The following is a 16959-nucleotide window of genomic DNA, read 5'->3' as shown; positions in this document are numbered from 1 at the left end:
TATTGTGTTTTCCTAGTCTTAAACACAATATTACAGATGAAGCGACAGATTTCTGAGCTGAATTGTTCAGTTATATCCGAGTGAAATGAGCTCTGAATCTACCTGATTCATCATCAAATCTCTTGTATGTAATATTTTCTGAAAGCAAAAAGAGTTTAATACATTTGGTCAAAATCATTTTGTCAGATTTATATCACCCAACTCCATTCTGCTGATACTTTGCTTCTGCAAATTCCCTTTCATTTCCATATAAAAGGCTGACTAAATCAGGTGCCTTCACCTTCCATTACATCCTTTTTCATGCATGGCAGAATATAATGATTTCTTGAAGTATATCCGTGAATCATTTTTGAAAGTTACAATCCGACAGACAAAAACGATGGGCCCTACCCGTGCTGTCCTCATAAACCACCGTCAGCTTCCGCCATTTGAAGAAAGTGACCACGTCCAGGATGGCCCTGGCGATGGCGGTGTACTCGGGATACAGGTTGATGAAGAAGGTGTCTTTGTTGTCCACTGACGGGTGTTTCCAGCGGGTCTGAATGTGAGGGACCTCCAGAGCGTTGCAGATGGACTGAACAGCGCTGACGGAGGAGCTGTGAGAAGGACCAAACACTGCGACCACCCCGAGAGCGAGCTGGTCACACACTGGTGGTAGAAAACAACACAAAGTCACATGGTTGTTGTTACAAGTTATTGAGATTGTTTCTCAACCAAAGTCCATCGCAAACCAGGTTCACTTTCTATGGAAACAAGTAAGAAGCTATTTGTATAATTTACAATAGCATGGGTTTTTAAAGGGAACTGAACTAGGCTTTATTTCCTTCTTACCCAAAGTGAGACAACTCAGTCCATGTGATCAGCAGTCGCTCTAATTCACGTTTTCCAATGGTTAGGGTTTCATATTTTGTTTATGGAATTAGAAACGAAATAAATACACAAATCCATCCATAGCCGGGTTTTCCACCAAAAGTTCCAGGATTTTTAGTCCCTGGAACTTCTTTTCATGGAACTAAAAAGTTTCCTTCAGCCCACTGTTGTCTGCGTTTCCATAGCGGTCTAAAGAACAATGAAGATTAGGCAAATTAGTCCGCTGACGTATGAGAAAACAAAACGACATGGGACGAGGGCTGCTGGTGGTCACAGCGGTAAACACACTCTGCAGCCTGTAGTTCAGTGTGCCCGCCTGTTTCATCTAAAGAAGACATTAGGTTTTTATCTCACTGCGATGATATTTACTGCTGCACAGTATTTACTGATGCATGTTGGATGTAATGAATGAAAAGCAGCTCAGGAAAATGAAACTAAGAGTGTCTGTCTCCACAGTAAATCATCGGTTGAGTTTTTGAGGGTTATTTATTTGTGCTTTAGAACGTTAATGCCGTGAAACATCGGAAAATAACTATTATTTCTGTCATTCACAGCCTGTCTACTCTAACATTACCGTTCACCTTTGCGATCTCTCCCTCTTTTTCTCTCCGTTTGTTTTTAATTGCATCGGGAAGCCGACAACAGAGCCTATGGCCTCTACTTTCAATGTTCTCAGACAAAGAAACATGTTCTCCCCTCGTCCTAAAATGGTCCTAAATCGATACTAGAGTAGTTCCTTGTTTATGAGTGAGGTAGTATACGTGTTGAAGCCGTTGAAGCAGCGGCACTGTGTGTGTTTTACCAATCAGCGATGGTCATCCCTGCAAACTCCACCCCGAAAGTTGCAGTACTTTCAGAAAGTACTACCCCCCGACTTGGGCCTTTTGGGGGGGTAAAAAAGCTTCGGAAAATGTCCCGGAACGTAATTTAGACCCTTGTACCTGAGGTCGAAACGCAATAACTTCTTTAAAAGGTTCTTTCTGGGGGAAAGTTCCTGCGATGGAAACGGGGCTCATGTTTGGAGAACTTAAAAGGCGTATTTCACTTTGAGAGATGCTATTGATCCCCTATATCCAGCATTTAAGATAAGCTATTAGCAATGCTAATCTTATTGATTCCACATACCTACAAACTGCATGCGGAGACACTAAAATGGCAAAAAAATGAATTTGTCCCACTCTGGATAAGAAGGGAAAATAGTAAAATAACCAATACACCAAAGAATCCCTTTACTACTCTGTGAGTTCACATTTGTCATCACTAACAGCAATAACAGATAAGCTCTAAAGCTTAACATAATCATTTCCTACCTCTCCTGGAAGCCTCAAAGCCATCGAAGAGGTTGATCCTCTGAATGTCGTAGGTGAGCGTAGTGTTGGGCATCAGGGTCTTGTTGCGGTTTATGTTATTTACAGCAAACTTGAACGCCAGCTCATCCATACTCACTAACTCGCTCTCCCTGGTCTCAAAAATACCACCTGCACACAGAGATGGAGGACAAAGACAGAGACACTGTCAGTGCAATGGTCTCTGTGATAACAGAGATTAAATTGATGGATTCTGTGCTCCTGTGTGGGTTGAGAAATTCTGCCTTCTACCTTTGGTTAAATGAAAGCCTTTCACAACCCACCACACAAACGTGACAAAGCAAGACGAAACAAAAACAAAAAACTTATAGAACTTTTCTAAAGAACATAGGGAGATTCACAAGTCAACAAAAAAGAACCAGCTCTGAGAAACCTCTACCCCCTAACTTTTGAACAAGAAGCTCCTCCTACAGACAAAACCCATAGCCCATAATCAATTAAGCCAATAAAATAACATTTCTAAGTAAAAAACAACAAATTTTACAATTTCTAAATCATTATTGTAACTGTCCTAACACAGAAATACCAACAATATAGTACTTAAAAAGACAATTTTTTGAAACAATGAAAACCCCCCAATTGTACTCTTCTCAAAATGTTGCAGTCTCCCCCCCTTATATAAATAAAGCCCATTGGAAGCTCTCACTTCCTGTTAGGCAGTTTGGACCCATAACCAGCAGGTAATATGGATGAGAGTTCATGCAACAAACATTTTGTCAATTGAAGTTACATATGAATGAGTGAATGATGACAGTATGATACATACAATACATAGTTGGAAGACGGACGCTACAAACTGAAAGCGAAAGTGTCAGTACAGAGTAGCAGAAGTCAGATTTCACTCACACAGGACGAGAGAGAGTTGACCGACAAAATGATGGCGGAGGATTTGGTGTCAAAGCGAAAGAGCACCTATTCGGCAATAATTTGGATTTAAATCCAATGCTATAAGGGAACCATAAGCGTTTATGATCAATCAGCTTGCGGAGGACGGAGCGGTCACAATGCACAGCGCAGCGAAAGCTCGACCGGAGAGGCCAGACACACAGCCGTCCAACGTTAAAAATCAAAGTAAGCGCTTTGCATTTGGATTGCGGGTCATCTTTTCTTGAAAAGTTTTTTTAACCGGTGGAAAAATTGCCACAAACGTGAAATCCCTATATGACAGATGAATGAGTGGGACATAAATGTGTGATGTTTCAGTAGATAAAGTTACACAGGAACAAATAGAAGTTAGATAGAGTAAAACAATGTGTGTTAAAAGGCAGATGGATACCAGAAATGAGGAGCGTTGTAAACATTTCTGAGAGCTACTGCATGAATGTTTGTAACATGGAAACTGTCTTCATTTGTGGAATTTGGTAATCATGTCCCCCAATTATTGGACGTCTGATTCCAATCAACAAGTTGTTGTTAAATCAAGGCAGGTTCAAAACAGGGCACACAAAAACAACTTGTACTTCTGAATTTGCTCTTATTTGATCAAATACAGGAAATCATCAACAGAGGAACCTCAGTGACCTGTTGAAGGGAAACGAGTTAATTTATTTGATAATATAGGAACCACTTACTAATAAAGCACCCTTTTTAAAAGGTTTATAAGTAGTAACTAATGCCTTTATTAATGGTTATGAATTAATTTATATAGATCCGTTATAAGTCATTAATAGGAAGGAACATATTTTGGTTTCTCAGGTTGTAAAAAATCCCATTGCATAGTGTATATCCTTTGTATTTAATGCGGTTATATATAGTGGCAGTCCATTAATAAACACTTGTGGTTTTCTGACTTTTTCTAAGACATCACATCTGCAGTTAAAAATTTTAATAAGTCATTGAAAAGGTTTTTAATCATCGAGTTTTCAGTTTTAAATGTTGATAATATGAAAATAAAAGTCTTTCCAGAGGACCAGTGGTCAAACTAACCATTCAAAGGGATTTTTCACAAGCTGGCGAACCAAAAGTTATCAAAGAAAGTGTTGTTGAACATTAATAAAGACAGTTACAGCTTATAACCCCTTTATAAAGGGTGCGCTGTTAGAAAGTAGTAGTAGAAACATGGTTTTCATCCAATTCGCAGAAGCCAGACATGGAAAGGATACACAAAAACAGATGTATAAGTCTACAGTAAGCCAGACAAGGTGTGCAAAATTCACATTTTTTACAAGGCAGCACACAGTCTGCATAATCTACAATTACACCAAATGCAGTCTGATTTAATGGAGGGTCATTTCAAATAGTAATTTTTATGCAAACCTAATCTCCCAGCCATAAACAAATCCAAAAATACGTTATGTCCACAATAAAAGATAATATTTGTAGTTTGAATGCCTTCGGCTTCAATATTCTACGAGCAGAGAATTAAATTGGAATTCCCACAGAAGCATGCAAATGAAGATGAATATTAAGTGCTCAAAGATGAACAATCATAATTTTTTCTGCGAGGCATAAGGAATGTTCTTAACACTTTGGTTCTCAAAGTGGGTTAGAAAGTCCTGCTCTTCCACTGTTGTGACTTGTAGTATCCGGGGGACCCAAGGCCACACACAACTCGCTGCATGGACCAGCTGTCAGCGGGCTTTAAAGAAACAATACTGCTCAGACAGACTTCTGAAATTGCCCCGAAACTCCTCATCAACATCCTGTCATCCGGGTGCAGAAGAAGTGAAGTGTGGACTCAAAGGCAAGATGAAATGGAAGTAGCTTAATTGCTGCTGCAGTGTGAAAGAGCAGGAAATAAAAAGGCTTTAAGAGCTTCTCGTGGAGGTTCAAAATGGGCTTTTGAAAGACGAGTCATGTCACATCAGTCAAGCCAGGGACCAGAAAGAAAAAAAATTCATTGGACAAGTAATTGTCAGTCTTGTAGTTACATCTTTCAGGGTAGTTTTCCTGAAACAGCAAGTTTTTGCTTCCTTGCTGATTCTGCCGATGTTTGCTCTTACTGAATCAAAAACGATTTGGTCTATTTGTTGTACTATTTGTTTAGTTCAAACAATGCTTCCTGTCTTTCCTCTGCTGCTGATGCGTTATAGTGAGCAAAAGATAATGACTTCACCAGCTTGTACTTTCATAAAACCACAGTTTTACTCTCTGAAATGTGTCAGAACAGAGACAACAGTATACAGAAGAAGAGTAAAAGCTTGTTGTGATTGTTTGGTTTGCTCAGACGCACTAAAGCAGTTGACAGTACCATTAAATTAATTTACTTTAGTTCTGGTTCTAGCGGCTCATAATAACATAGCTCACAATATAGTGCATTATAGTGTTGTGTAATGGTTGTTGTGCATGTATGAGGCGTTTCCATATTCCTTGAGGATGTTGCTCAGTTCAAGCCAAGCACAGATTGAGCTTTTTGGATAACTGTCAGTGGGTGTTAGACTTCTGCACATCCAAACAATTATAGTACACCATAGCTGAGATGTAGATCTGGTATCTTATTTGTTTGGACAATAATGCTGATATGATGCCTGACTTTTGGCATCAATACAAAAACAATACCTTACTTTGAGGAACTGTAAAACATTTAGTTTGTTATTTAAAGGGGACCTATTATGTTTTTGCTCTTTATGCTTTTTCCCTGTCCTTTAGTGTGTTAGTAGTTTTAATAATGCTTCGAAGCTTTGAAGCTTTGACCATTACCATGGTAATCGACCTCCAAATCAGTATTCAAATTCTTCTTTATTTGTTCATACAAGTATGTAATAATAAAGCACATATCCCAATATAGACCATAAAATAAGCAATAATCCCACATTATTTACATTCAGCATTAATTATTATCAGTTATTCTCAGACGGATATTGCGGTTTGTTGTGTGTAGAGGTACGTGTATGTACAGTAGAGCAGCAGCGACACTGAAACGGGGGAGATGGAGACAGACAGGCAGAAAAACATGTCAGCCTCCCGGGCCGCGAATCTTCAAATATCTTCGAATATTTCTCATGGAAGCTTCAAAGCCCAAAAAATGGCATTCGGGACAGCCCTAGTAAAAAAAAAATCTGCAAAGTTACAAAGCCAAAAGTCCACACCAAAGGGAGTTACTCTCCCTCACAGAAACACTGCTCCTGAACTGCCTGAAACACCTCGCTTGAAGTCCTGCCTTTTCTTCCGTAACGTAGTGATGTCACCAAGTAACACATTTGCATAATGCTTGTCAAGCGGCTAGTTTGTCACGCTCTCAAACTAAGCTAGTTAGAGCAGAGCTGGAGGGGAGTCCGAAGAGTTTGGTTCGGTTGACTAATTATAATAGTGATATGGTATAATTGTTGCCTTTTCCTGGTTTTAAAGGCTGCAATACACTGAAGTGATGTAATTGATGTATTTTTCTGAACTTACCAGACTGTTCTAGCTGTTCTATTATTTGTCTTTTACACTTGGTCATTATATCCACATTACTGATGATTATTTATCAAAAATCTCATTGTGTAAATATTTTTTTTGCAGCAGCAAAGCCGGTATGTGAAAAATAGAGTGTTTTTTTTCACATTAAAGCATGTAAACATGTTCTAGTACAACCTGGAAATAAGCGTAATAGGTCCTCTTTAACACAGGAAGACTAAGGTCTCAATAATTACATGAAGATATTCTTCAACCATATCGGCTTTTGGTTTTCGGAACCCAACAAAGTATTGAGGTTTGATACTCAGCCCAACTGAAAAGTGCAACACAGAACAGTCAACAGATCCAGTGCAAAGACTGCAATTTATTCAGTGGATCTGCACTGGTTTTATGAACCCAGCCTCTGCAGTGACACTGTGAAGTACTTTAGGGTTTGAATTGTAACTGGTCCTCTGAAGAACATTCCAGTTTCTCATTTCCACAAACAGGCAGCGATAAAGGTCCAGGGGAGAGGCATCCTGAATCATTGGGCAGTCACAACAGGTGGACAATTAATTCAACAAACACTGATACAGGCACTCAAAAGATGTCACAAATAAGTCCTTGTAAATGCAAAGGCAGACAATTAGCAATTATAACCAAGAACCATTAGGCCCATTAGCATAAAAATGTAATTTCTTCTGTAATTATTGTGATTACCAAGTAAGTACATAGCTGTAACTGGAAGAAAAAGGTTCCATAAAAGTGTGAAAATGTGGTACAGTACGACGGATGGATGAGAGATTTATCTGCCTGCTGCGGTGGGAGGAAAACATAAAACAAAAAAATGAAGAACAAATCTGAGCTTTGTGCCAACTTGTCACGCAGACCTGATCAATCTCTTCAACAACTCACCGGGGAGATAAAGATGTCTGTTTCTGTCTATGTGTATGTGTGTGTGTGTGTGTATGTGGAGAATCTCACCCCATCCATCTGTCACTTCACCATTTAATTACAAATAATTATGTTTTACATTAGTTATGCGTCATCCCTTCTTGCGGAGCAGCTTGAACTCTACTGAGGGTTGTGACTGCTGCCATCATAAAAATGCCATTTAAAAAAAAAGAAAAAAACAAGGTGTTTTTTTTTTTTCAAAACAAATTAATTAATGTACCTCGGAGCACTAAAAGCATTCAGTCAGCTCCCAAAATAATGAGGAATAATTCGCCTCAGGAACACGCATCCATCTGGCTTATCAGACATCATAAATGGGCGCTAAAACTTTCAGAGGACCCACAGGACTCAGTAAATGCCTTTTAACATGCATTTGGGGTTTGCAGGTAGATTTTATCAGCATAAAATATAAGCACACTCAGGATGCACTATGGCTGCTAAAACACAGGACGCTCGTTATGGCCAAATTGAGGATGACTGTAATAAACATAAAATCTTTTTCTTTTTTTTTCCATTAGCCTCAGTGGTGATTAATGTTTGTGTAAGATTTGTGTTATTTAACAACAATTTATGACATTTATTTTTCATTAGAAGGTTCAAAAGAGATGGAGAAGAGAAAAACATGTGCGCAGTCAAGAGATGAACCCAGGGTGTCACAGATTTGTGTTTTGTTAACCACCAGAAAATTCTCTATTTGTCATCTTTTAATTGCTTTTTGACTGGCAGATAACAACTTGTGCTAACCTGCTATCTGCATAGAGATTACTCTGACATTTTAAAATCCTTCCGCAATCTGGATACAAGACGTTGTTGTCTCACATTGCTTTTTCATCATTAAAACTATCAGACTGCCACAGTTCTAAGAAATGCTAGATTTACACATTACTGATTGAAAATGGATTTTTTTATTTTTTTTTATTTAAACTTTATTTATCCAGGAGTCTCACTGAAATTAGAATTTTTTTTTTACAAGAGAGCAATGGGGTGTTTCTAACAAGAAACACGCAGACATTAAAAACATATAAAACAGAACATACAGTATTCACTACAAAAGTGGATGATTAAGAGCCATTTAGGTACATTATTACACGGCTGTGTCGAATACTCGATTCTGATTGGTCAATCACAGCATTCTGCGGTCTGTAATTTCTCTATAACAAACCGTTGCTATGTATAACAGACCGTTGCTATGGGCGCAGCTCTGATGTCGGACTTTGGCGGACCGTTTTTTGTCTCAAAATATTGATTTCTTAAGAAGCCGTGTAATAAGCGGGATAATGTACAGCTAGCGGGTCATTGTTGTGAAAGAATCCCTCCGCTTTGCGTCCGGGTGCAGCATCGCCCTGTCGGGGATTCTTTCACAACAATGACCGGCTCGCTGTACATTAGTCCCTTACTTAGCATGCAGGCTTTATATCCCCAATTATTCTATGTTCCACTGATTTTCACACTTTAAACAAAAAAGAGAAGTTTTATGGGAAAAAATAAGGAAATAATCAAGACAATCAAGTCAATCACTCACAAACTCCGATCAAACGGTCAAGCTAGGCAGCGCTGATCAAATATGAATCAATATTCTGTTACTGTAATGCCTATTTCTTACCTCAAATGTTTTCAGAAACATCTTGTAGTGTACTGTTTAGCTGTAAAATTAGAAAGTTTATGACCCGGCAGCCATACTGAGAACAGTTGAAGAAATACCAAGCACCGCCCACCAGTCGGAGCACAGCCAATAGGAACGCTCTCTCTCCGAAATGACCTGTGATTGGCCAAAGTCTCCCGTCACGTGCTAGATTTCTTAAAGCCTGAAAACAGAGCCATGAGGAGGTGCTGAAGTCTTTGAATTACAATATGCTGAAAGATTATAAAGGAATTTTTGCCCAATGTTGCCAAAAAATTGTGATAAGATATATTGTGATTTATTGCGATTTATTCCTTTTTTTAATTGCAAATTATGCAGTTTTTCAACATCTGTTTTATCTAATAACACACAATTTTCTCTTTCCAACACTGTCATATCAACAAATGTTACTACTATGTACTTTGAACAATGCAACTTTTACAAAACAATTATGCAGTCCCTTCATCTCACTTCAATCAAAATTTTAGCAAAATGGGATTGTCGAGCAGACAGATTGACCTACACTGTCATAAAAATATAAATGTTGCATCATGCACCTGACAAACTGAACTGTCTGTATTAGAGTCTATATACTGTATTTGCAATATTAATAGTTTATTTAATAAAAGATTGATACTTGACGTCCGTGCATCAATACAATATATTATGAGTGCTACAGGAATGAGTCTTTAAACCCGGAAATGAGTTAACATTTTAGCACTTCCGGTTCCCTCGTCTGGAAGTCAATGGGTTTTTTGGATGGGTTGTTAGTTAGACGCCTGAAATAAGGTCTGTGGTTAAAACAATCTGAAGAGATTTTACAGTTTTGTTCTACATTATAAAATACGTCTGTTAATATCCCGCTCGTGAATTTTGAAGCTTTTACGTGTCTTAAAAAAGTGGCTAAATGAGACTACTAAACTTCATCTCGTCATTGTGTACTCACGTTCATGCGACCGTGGTGTAGTTCAGAGTTAGATGTAGTTTATAGCCTAACTATAGTTAGCTTTTTACTTCTGGCGAGTGCATTTATGCTTCAAAAGTGGTGTTCTTTTGTGAAGATTATCTTGCTAAACAAAACGTGAAAATATCCTAAAGGTTTGTTTGCCATAGAGCTTATTTTCTGCAATAATCCAAAATTCAATGGAAAAATCCCATTGTTTTTTTATGGAGGGAACCAGGGCGATGCTAACTTCCTGGCTGGCCTACAAAGATACGTCATCACTGCAGCACTGTATTGCCACGCAAAATATCTTTGATACTATGCTGTATAAATATTCCCCCCCAAAACCCTATTTCTTCTCCATCTATTTGACCTCAAAATGGTGATCACCAAAAAGCATCCTGTAGTTGTGTCATCTTTTATTCAGCACTACATTTCAGTGGAGGGCGGTTACACATCAAACTGCCTCTCAGTGCCTGAGACAGAAGAAATGTGGATCTTTCTAACAGCTCTGGAAGATCACTGAGCTGGACAGGAGAGTTCTCCTTTTTGCTGACAGTGACATAAAACTACTACCATCTGCGTCTCTCTCTGGAAACATGGACTGTCGTGCACTTTAGCTATACAGGCAGGAGGAAATGTATCTGGGAGGGTAGAAAAAAAAGGGGTCTCAGGTGTCAAGCTGAATGATGGACAGTTCACTGCTGCACCCTGGCTGAGAAAACACAGGGGAAACGTTCTGTTCCCGACAACAAATCAAGGGGGGCTGCAGAAATGGGCAAACAAGGCCAAAATGCAATCAGGGGTGTCACATCAGAGGCAAAAAAAAGAGAAAAAGAGAGGCCGAGAGAAATTGAAAATGACTGCAAGGGCACCAAAAAGACTAGGAGTAGTATCTGAAAGTCAATATGCCCTACATTATTACTACTACTACTAAGTGAGAGTGATGTACAAGAATCATTTTATACAAAATCTAGAAAATATGATGTTTTTGTTCCGGAAATACAATAAGATAATTAGCCTCAAGTGTAGCATTTTGACAGAATTATACCAGCTTTTTATTTAATAATTTGACCCTTTGCAGCAAAAATTATTTATTAGCACTTTGTACCACGAAAGCAGCATATGATGCCAATTTTTAAACATTTTCTTAACTTATAACCGATCCTCGTTAACCGATTATTAACCGTTAACCGACAAAATTTGTGCCTCGCATGCAGCGGTGTGCCAGCTGCAGTGTATGAGCACAACAGACAGTCCCCAGTTCGCCCGTATGGGAGCATATGCTGCTTTCACTGTCTCCAGTTCGCCGTTCAGGAGCGTTTGCTTAGCAGACAGATAACTTAGATGCTGCGTGTGTTGCGGACATGTAGCCACTTTCCCAGTAAAAGTCTCCATCGCGCATTTAGTTTAGCAGGTTGCAACGATACTCTGTCTGCCCGGATTAATGATAGCGATTGTCCAACAAACAGTGTGTGTGATTGTGCTCCCCGTAGTCACACACATACGGTCTGTCAGCGAGTTTACGACAGACCGTGTGTGTGTGGCTTTACAGCTTTGAACGTAGAGTAGGTGTAGCAGACAGTGTGTGTACACTTTATTTTTCGATGAATAAATACTACGAGGCTACAACTCGCCCCGCTCAAGCGAGCTCAAGACCCGAGCCAACTTCCTGTATCTGTAACGACAGCTCAGACTGTCTTAAGGTGGACCAGCTTTTCCCCTTAAAGTGGCAACTTTTTCTGAGCTTTTTTAATTAATTATTAAAGGTCCCATATCATGCTCATTTTCAGGTTCATACTTGTATTTTGTGTTTCTACTAGAACATGTTTACATGCTGTAATGTTAAAAAAAAAACTTTATTTTCCTCATACCGTCAGCCTGAATATGCCTGTATTTACCCTCTGTCTGAAACGCTCCGTTTTAGCGCATTTTCACGGAATTGCAACAGAATTGCGTTGCTAGGCAACAGCTTGGGTCCATGTGTAGTTCCTGACAGCTGATGACATTCACATACACTGCAACCAGGAATAAACTGGGACACATTTAGAATGTTTACGTTTAAAATTGTGTCAAGGGTCTAAATATTGTATATTCGTGACATCACGAATGGGCAGAAATCCTGACAGCTTGTTTCAAATGCAGAGTTTCTAAATACGGGCTGTGTGTATTTCCCTGTGGATTGAGTGTTTCGATACTTTCACATTATTTATATAGGACTTAAGCCTGCTTTATAATAAAAAAACATGAAAATCTCACTTTTTTATAATATGGGACCTTTAACAATTCTTTTAGCCGTTTTAATCGATAGCGTTAATCGGTTAAAATGCTTAATGTCGGTTAAACGGTTAAATCATTAACATCCCTAATATGATGCAGTTGCTGGCAAAAGAAACGCAGCTTCCTTTCAGGTTGAGTCTCTCTCAGGTTCCAAAATCATTTGTTTTGTGCCACTAAATCAGACAAAGAAAAGGAGGCATATACGTGACTCGCTCACCATCCTGAACTCAATCTGCGCGTCACAAGAAAAGCCTCAGGATCAATACGTACAAATGGATACCAGTGATATCAATGCAATCCCTTGACAAACTACAGCTCCCTCTCCTTTCTCACAACCGAAAGTCCTGGGTTTCTGCCAGCATGATGAACGATCGCACTACTGAGGCAGCCAACTCCACAGTATATCTGTGTGTATATCTTCGACAGAAGTGAGGCCAACTTTCCAAAACCTCTGGCAATTTGGCTGAGAGGAGAGATTCATTCGTTTTCCTAATGGCCAGTTGTTCGAGAGAAAGGAACTAATGAATAAAATTAAGCAGGCACCCTTTTTATAAATGCAGGTTACAGCTCCAACTTAACTTCGATTTAACAGAAAGCGACACCTGGAGCCAAACTTCTGCGATTTCTCTCACTCTCTAATACGCACACATGCATGAATGCACATGCACGCACACACTGATAGTGTCTATGGGTTTAAGTCTTTTAGAGCTGTGTGAATTTCGGGACTTGTGTTGAGCTGAACCATCAAAGCTGAACTTATTGGTCTTGAATGGTCCTGAATATTAATGTGTGACCCAGAGCTAAACTCCAGATCAGAAACCCTCTGCGTGTGCAACTGTGGACCAGATAAAATGAACAAATGCTGCCAATACTAAAGATAGATCCAACACATTGGCGAGCGTGCATCAACATGTTATCATGATATACAGCCTATAATAGAATCCTTATATTATGGGTATAAAAAATATTTTTCATGCATGTGCAAGTTTCCAAAAACACAAGATTTTAGCCTATTACAGATAATATCAATATTGATATGTACAATATGTCAGCTGATAATTGACGAGAAATTGGAATACATAATGCCAAGCTACATTTGAATTCAGAAACTGTGTCACAATGGAATAGTTTATTCACCAAAGAGCATTCATAAGTTTATTTTTTTAACTTTAAAACGTCTCACTCATACATATCTGGGTCACATTTTGGATGATCCTTGTCAACACTGTTTGCTTATTCTGCTCATGTTTTGCAATTACTCTAAAGAACAAATTAAAAAAAACATTATCAGATGGTCCCTTGTGTGCAAGTTATTCTTAATGGCTTGTTTAATGTATCAACATATTCTGATACAATGCTTCGTATAATATCTTAATTCCAAATTTTTAACATTTTTAAACATTTTAAACTTTTTAAACTTCGTCTTCACAGGAAACTACTTAGGTTAAGGCAACAAAACTACTTTGTTAGTTTTAGGCAACAAAACGACTTCGTTAGTTTTAGGCAACAAAACGACTTAGTTTAGGTTTAGGAAAAGATTGACTTGGTTAAGTTTAGGAAAAGATTGATTTGATTAAGTTTAGAAAAATATAGACTTGATTAAGTTTAGGAAAAGTTCGACTTGGTGAGGTTTAGGCAACAAAACGACTTGGATAAGTTTAGGAAAAGATCGACTTGGTTAAGTTTAGGAAAAGATCAACTTGGTTAAGTTTAGGAAAAGATTGACTTGGTTAAGTTTAGGAAAAGATCGACTTGCTTAAGTTTAGGAAAAGATCGACTTGGTTAAGTTTAGGAAAAGATCGACTTGGTTAAGTTTAGGAAAAGATCGACTTAGGTTTAGGCAACAAAACTACTTAGTTAGGTTTAGGAAAAGATTGACTTGGTTAGGTTTAGGAAAAAAATCAACTTGGTTAGGTTTAGGAAAAGATTGTGGTTTGGGTTAAAATAACTTAACTTAAGTACGGAAGTTACGTGACAATAAATCAACGCTGACTTCTGGTTTCACACGGGGTACGATGAACAGTTTCCTGGGTTAAAGTTCAGTGTTTTTTGACCCACCTATCCATCCCGACCTCCTCCCCACGCTGCATTTCTTGCTCTTTACACTTCCAATTATGTGGATTACACACAAATTGACTTTGTGGGATATATACTAATTGCACTGCATTACTTTTCGTAGGTATAGCTACGAACAGTGTATGAGAACAACTTGAATATATTAACACAACAGTAACAGCAGCTTTTCAAATCATGTGTCATGTGCTTATGTTAAAAAATCTGTCGGGTTGACAGGTTGTGAGACATTTGGCTGGTGTAATATCCTCTGTAATCCAATGTGACCTTTCGTCCTTTTAGCAAGCTCTTTAAAGTCCCCCTTCACTCAAAAATGGGTTTTATCTATTCTTGCTTCACTTGAATGTCTGGGCTTCACTGTGCAGAATGATGTACACGATATACAGGGTTTGATACTATAGAGGACTGGTTTCACATTCATCTGCAGAAGGGGGAAAGTTTCTCTGTGCTCTTCTTAAATCTGAATTTAACGTGTAAATATGAGCAGGATTTGTAACATTTCAACAGTTTGGAAGGCGATGATGGTCCGAATACGCAACTTACGCTGTCCTCGGCCGAAGAAATTGTTAGTCGACTAACACTCGTACGATTTTCTCGACCAATCGATTAGTTGATTTAATCGACAGATCTTTACAGATCTGTATAGATTTGCTTTATGAACTATATCTCAATATATTCTGTATACAGTGTTGCTGTATGGTATCCAATCCAGGACCATGTGAACCTCCTCTTTACCTCTCCAAGTTAGGAACAGGTGGCAGTGACACCAATTTTCAATTTATCCAGTCTATTACGTCCACATATTACAGTTCGACTCAAAGCCTGAAAAAGAGACGCTTGGATAATGAACACAGCGCTCAACCGCCTCCTCCACTCTAATTAGGTCTAGGTGAAGTTCTCTCAACTCCACTACACGGCCTACGACAGCAGGACTGAGGATGATTACATCGCCCTCGTGGGCTGCATTACATCCATCTCAGTGATGGATAGGGTTCAGCTGTTTGTGAAGATCAGCTGCAGGGGGAACATATTTTGAATGAAAATGCCCCAACAGGAGTGTCTGATGGCCAGAGGGAGTACACAGGGAGGAATCAATAATCTATTACTTTCAGCTTGTTTGTGTGCCTGTGTATGAGTGTGTGTAGCAATAATAAGCACATCTTCTATAATGTAGCTTGAAATTTAAATGATTTAAGAGATACTTTCAGAGATATTGCATGAGCTTCAAACAAACCCTCTGATGGCAAAGTATGCTGAAAGAAAGTTCAGTCAGAATTAAAGTCACCATAAAGAAAAACTTTTCAATGGCATTTTTTGAAGACATTTTGGACAAAATTATGATCAGACTTCAAGATTATGAATTAATAAAAGGTGAGTGTATAATTTATCAGCTCAGAGGGATCCTCCACACATTAATTTCTAACTATTGTTTCCGACCTTTTGCTTGCTTTCTGCATAATTGAATTTGTGGACTCAATAAAGGGCTGCAAGGTGTTAACATTTATCTCCAATTAACCAGCTGGGAGTGAAGCTGTCAAAATGTATTTTGTCCTTTGATGCAGGTAACCTTTTCCTCTGTACTGACAGCAGATAAAAATCCCATAATAATCACTTTCATGGAATACAAGGCACAAAATACCACTGAAGTGATACTATAAAAGAAAATCTAAAAAGAAATCTATAAAAACTTTAAGGTCACAAAAACTGTATTTGACACAGACAGATGTGGAACAGGATGTATAGTGACAGACGCGTTCATATGTCAAACAGAAAATGGGACAACTCATATGGCTACTCTTGGTCCAACAACACCGTGCGTAAAACAGCTGTTGCTCTTACCGATCCGGAGGACTTGTGTTGAGCTCAGGCAGAACTGCGCCGCGAAGATAAGACAGAAGAAAAGTATTTTTCCTTCCTCCATAGTGCTCCAGACGACCTCACCGCGGGTGTTGACACCATGACAGAAAGAAAGCGCCTCTATCCGAGCGCCGGAACACCTGACGTGCCATGCCAGCGCGCAACCCAAGTTTTATTCCCAATTTGATCCTTCCCACTCTGCATCACTCCGTCGCACCAAAAGAAACCATAAATGATGACCATTCAGTCACGTGGATCCAACTTTCAAATATAATATCAATCCAAGAATCATCTTTCTGAACAAAAAACTGGAGGAGAATAAATAAACAGGAGCCCAGAGTACGTCCACACGTCCACTTTTACTCACTAGTCTTAGTGCGCCTCCGAGGAGGCAGGAGCGGAGGGAGTGAGAGCGCACGGATCAACGGCAAGCAAGCCGACATGTAGGTGATTTCCGGTACGACTTTTCAAAATAAAAGATCAAGTAGGAGAGTATGAGGTTGGTTGTCACACTTTTTTACATTCATTTTAATCCCTCAAAACTGTATCCTTAATAGATTCCCTTTCAATGTGGTCAATGAAAGCCTAAAGTGTCAGATAGGAATGGAGTGACCCGACTCTCCACCTTTTATGTGGATGTCCAATCAGCGTTGATGACGGTCAATTTAGTCCTTGAC

At 38.9% G+C, this 16959-nt stretch overlaps 1 protein-coding gene across 5 annotated transcripts in view; it reads right to left on the bottom strand.

Annotated features, from left to right (window-relative positions):
- grik1a (glutamate receptor, ionotropic, kainate 1a) overlaps positions 1 to 16706 on the bottom strand; it is a 43577-nt gene extending 26871 nt beyond the window's left edge. For 3 of the 5 annotated variants that reach the window (XM_074610617.1, XM_074610619.1, XM_074610621.1), the window contains exons 1-3: positions 16265 to 16704; positions 2181 to 2348; positions 391 to 648 (exon numbers count right to left, since the gene is read on the bottom strand). In XM_074610617.1, coding sequence (XP_074466718.1) covers positions 391 to 648; positions 2181 to 2348; positions 16265 to 16346 — 508 coding nt within the window. In that variant the 5' untranslated portion in view covers positions 16347 to 16704. Of the gene's footprint in view, positions 1 to 390; positions 649 to 2180; positions 2349 to 16264 lie in introns of all 5 variants that reach the window. The other 2 variants (XM_074610618.1, XM_074610620.1) reach the window with 2 other exon arrangements.
- Between the last annotated feature and the right edge of the window lie 253 nt (positions 16707 to 16959).

Source organism: Sebastes fasciatus, chromosome 16 (genome assembly GCF_043250625.1).
Source record: "Sebastes fasciatus isolate fSebFas1 chromosome 16, fSebFas1.pri, whole genome shotgun sequence".
In the NCBI taxonomy this organism is placed as follows: Eukaryota; Metazoa; Chordata; class Actinopteri; order Perciformes; family Sebastidae; genus Sebastes; species Sebastes fasciatus.
This window is presented reverse-complemented; position numbering and strand designations above follow the sequence as displayed.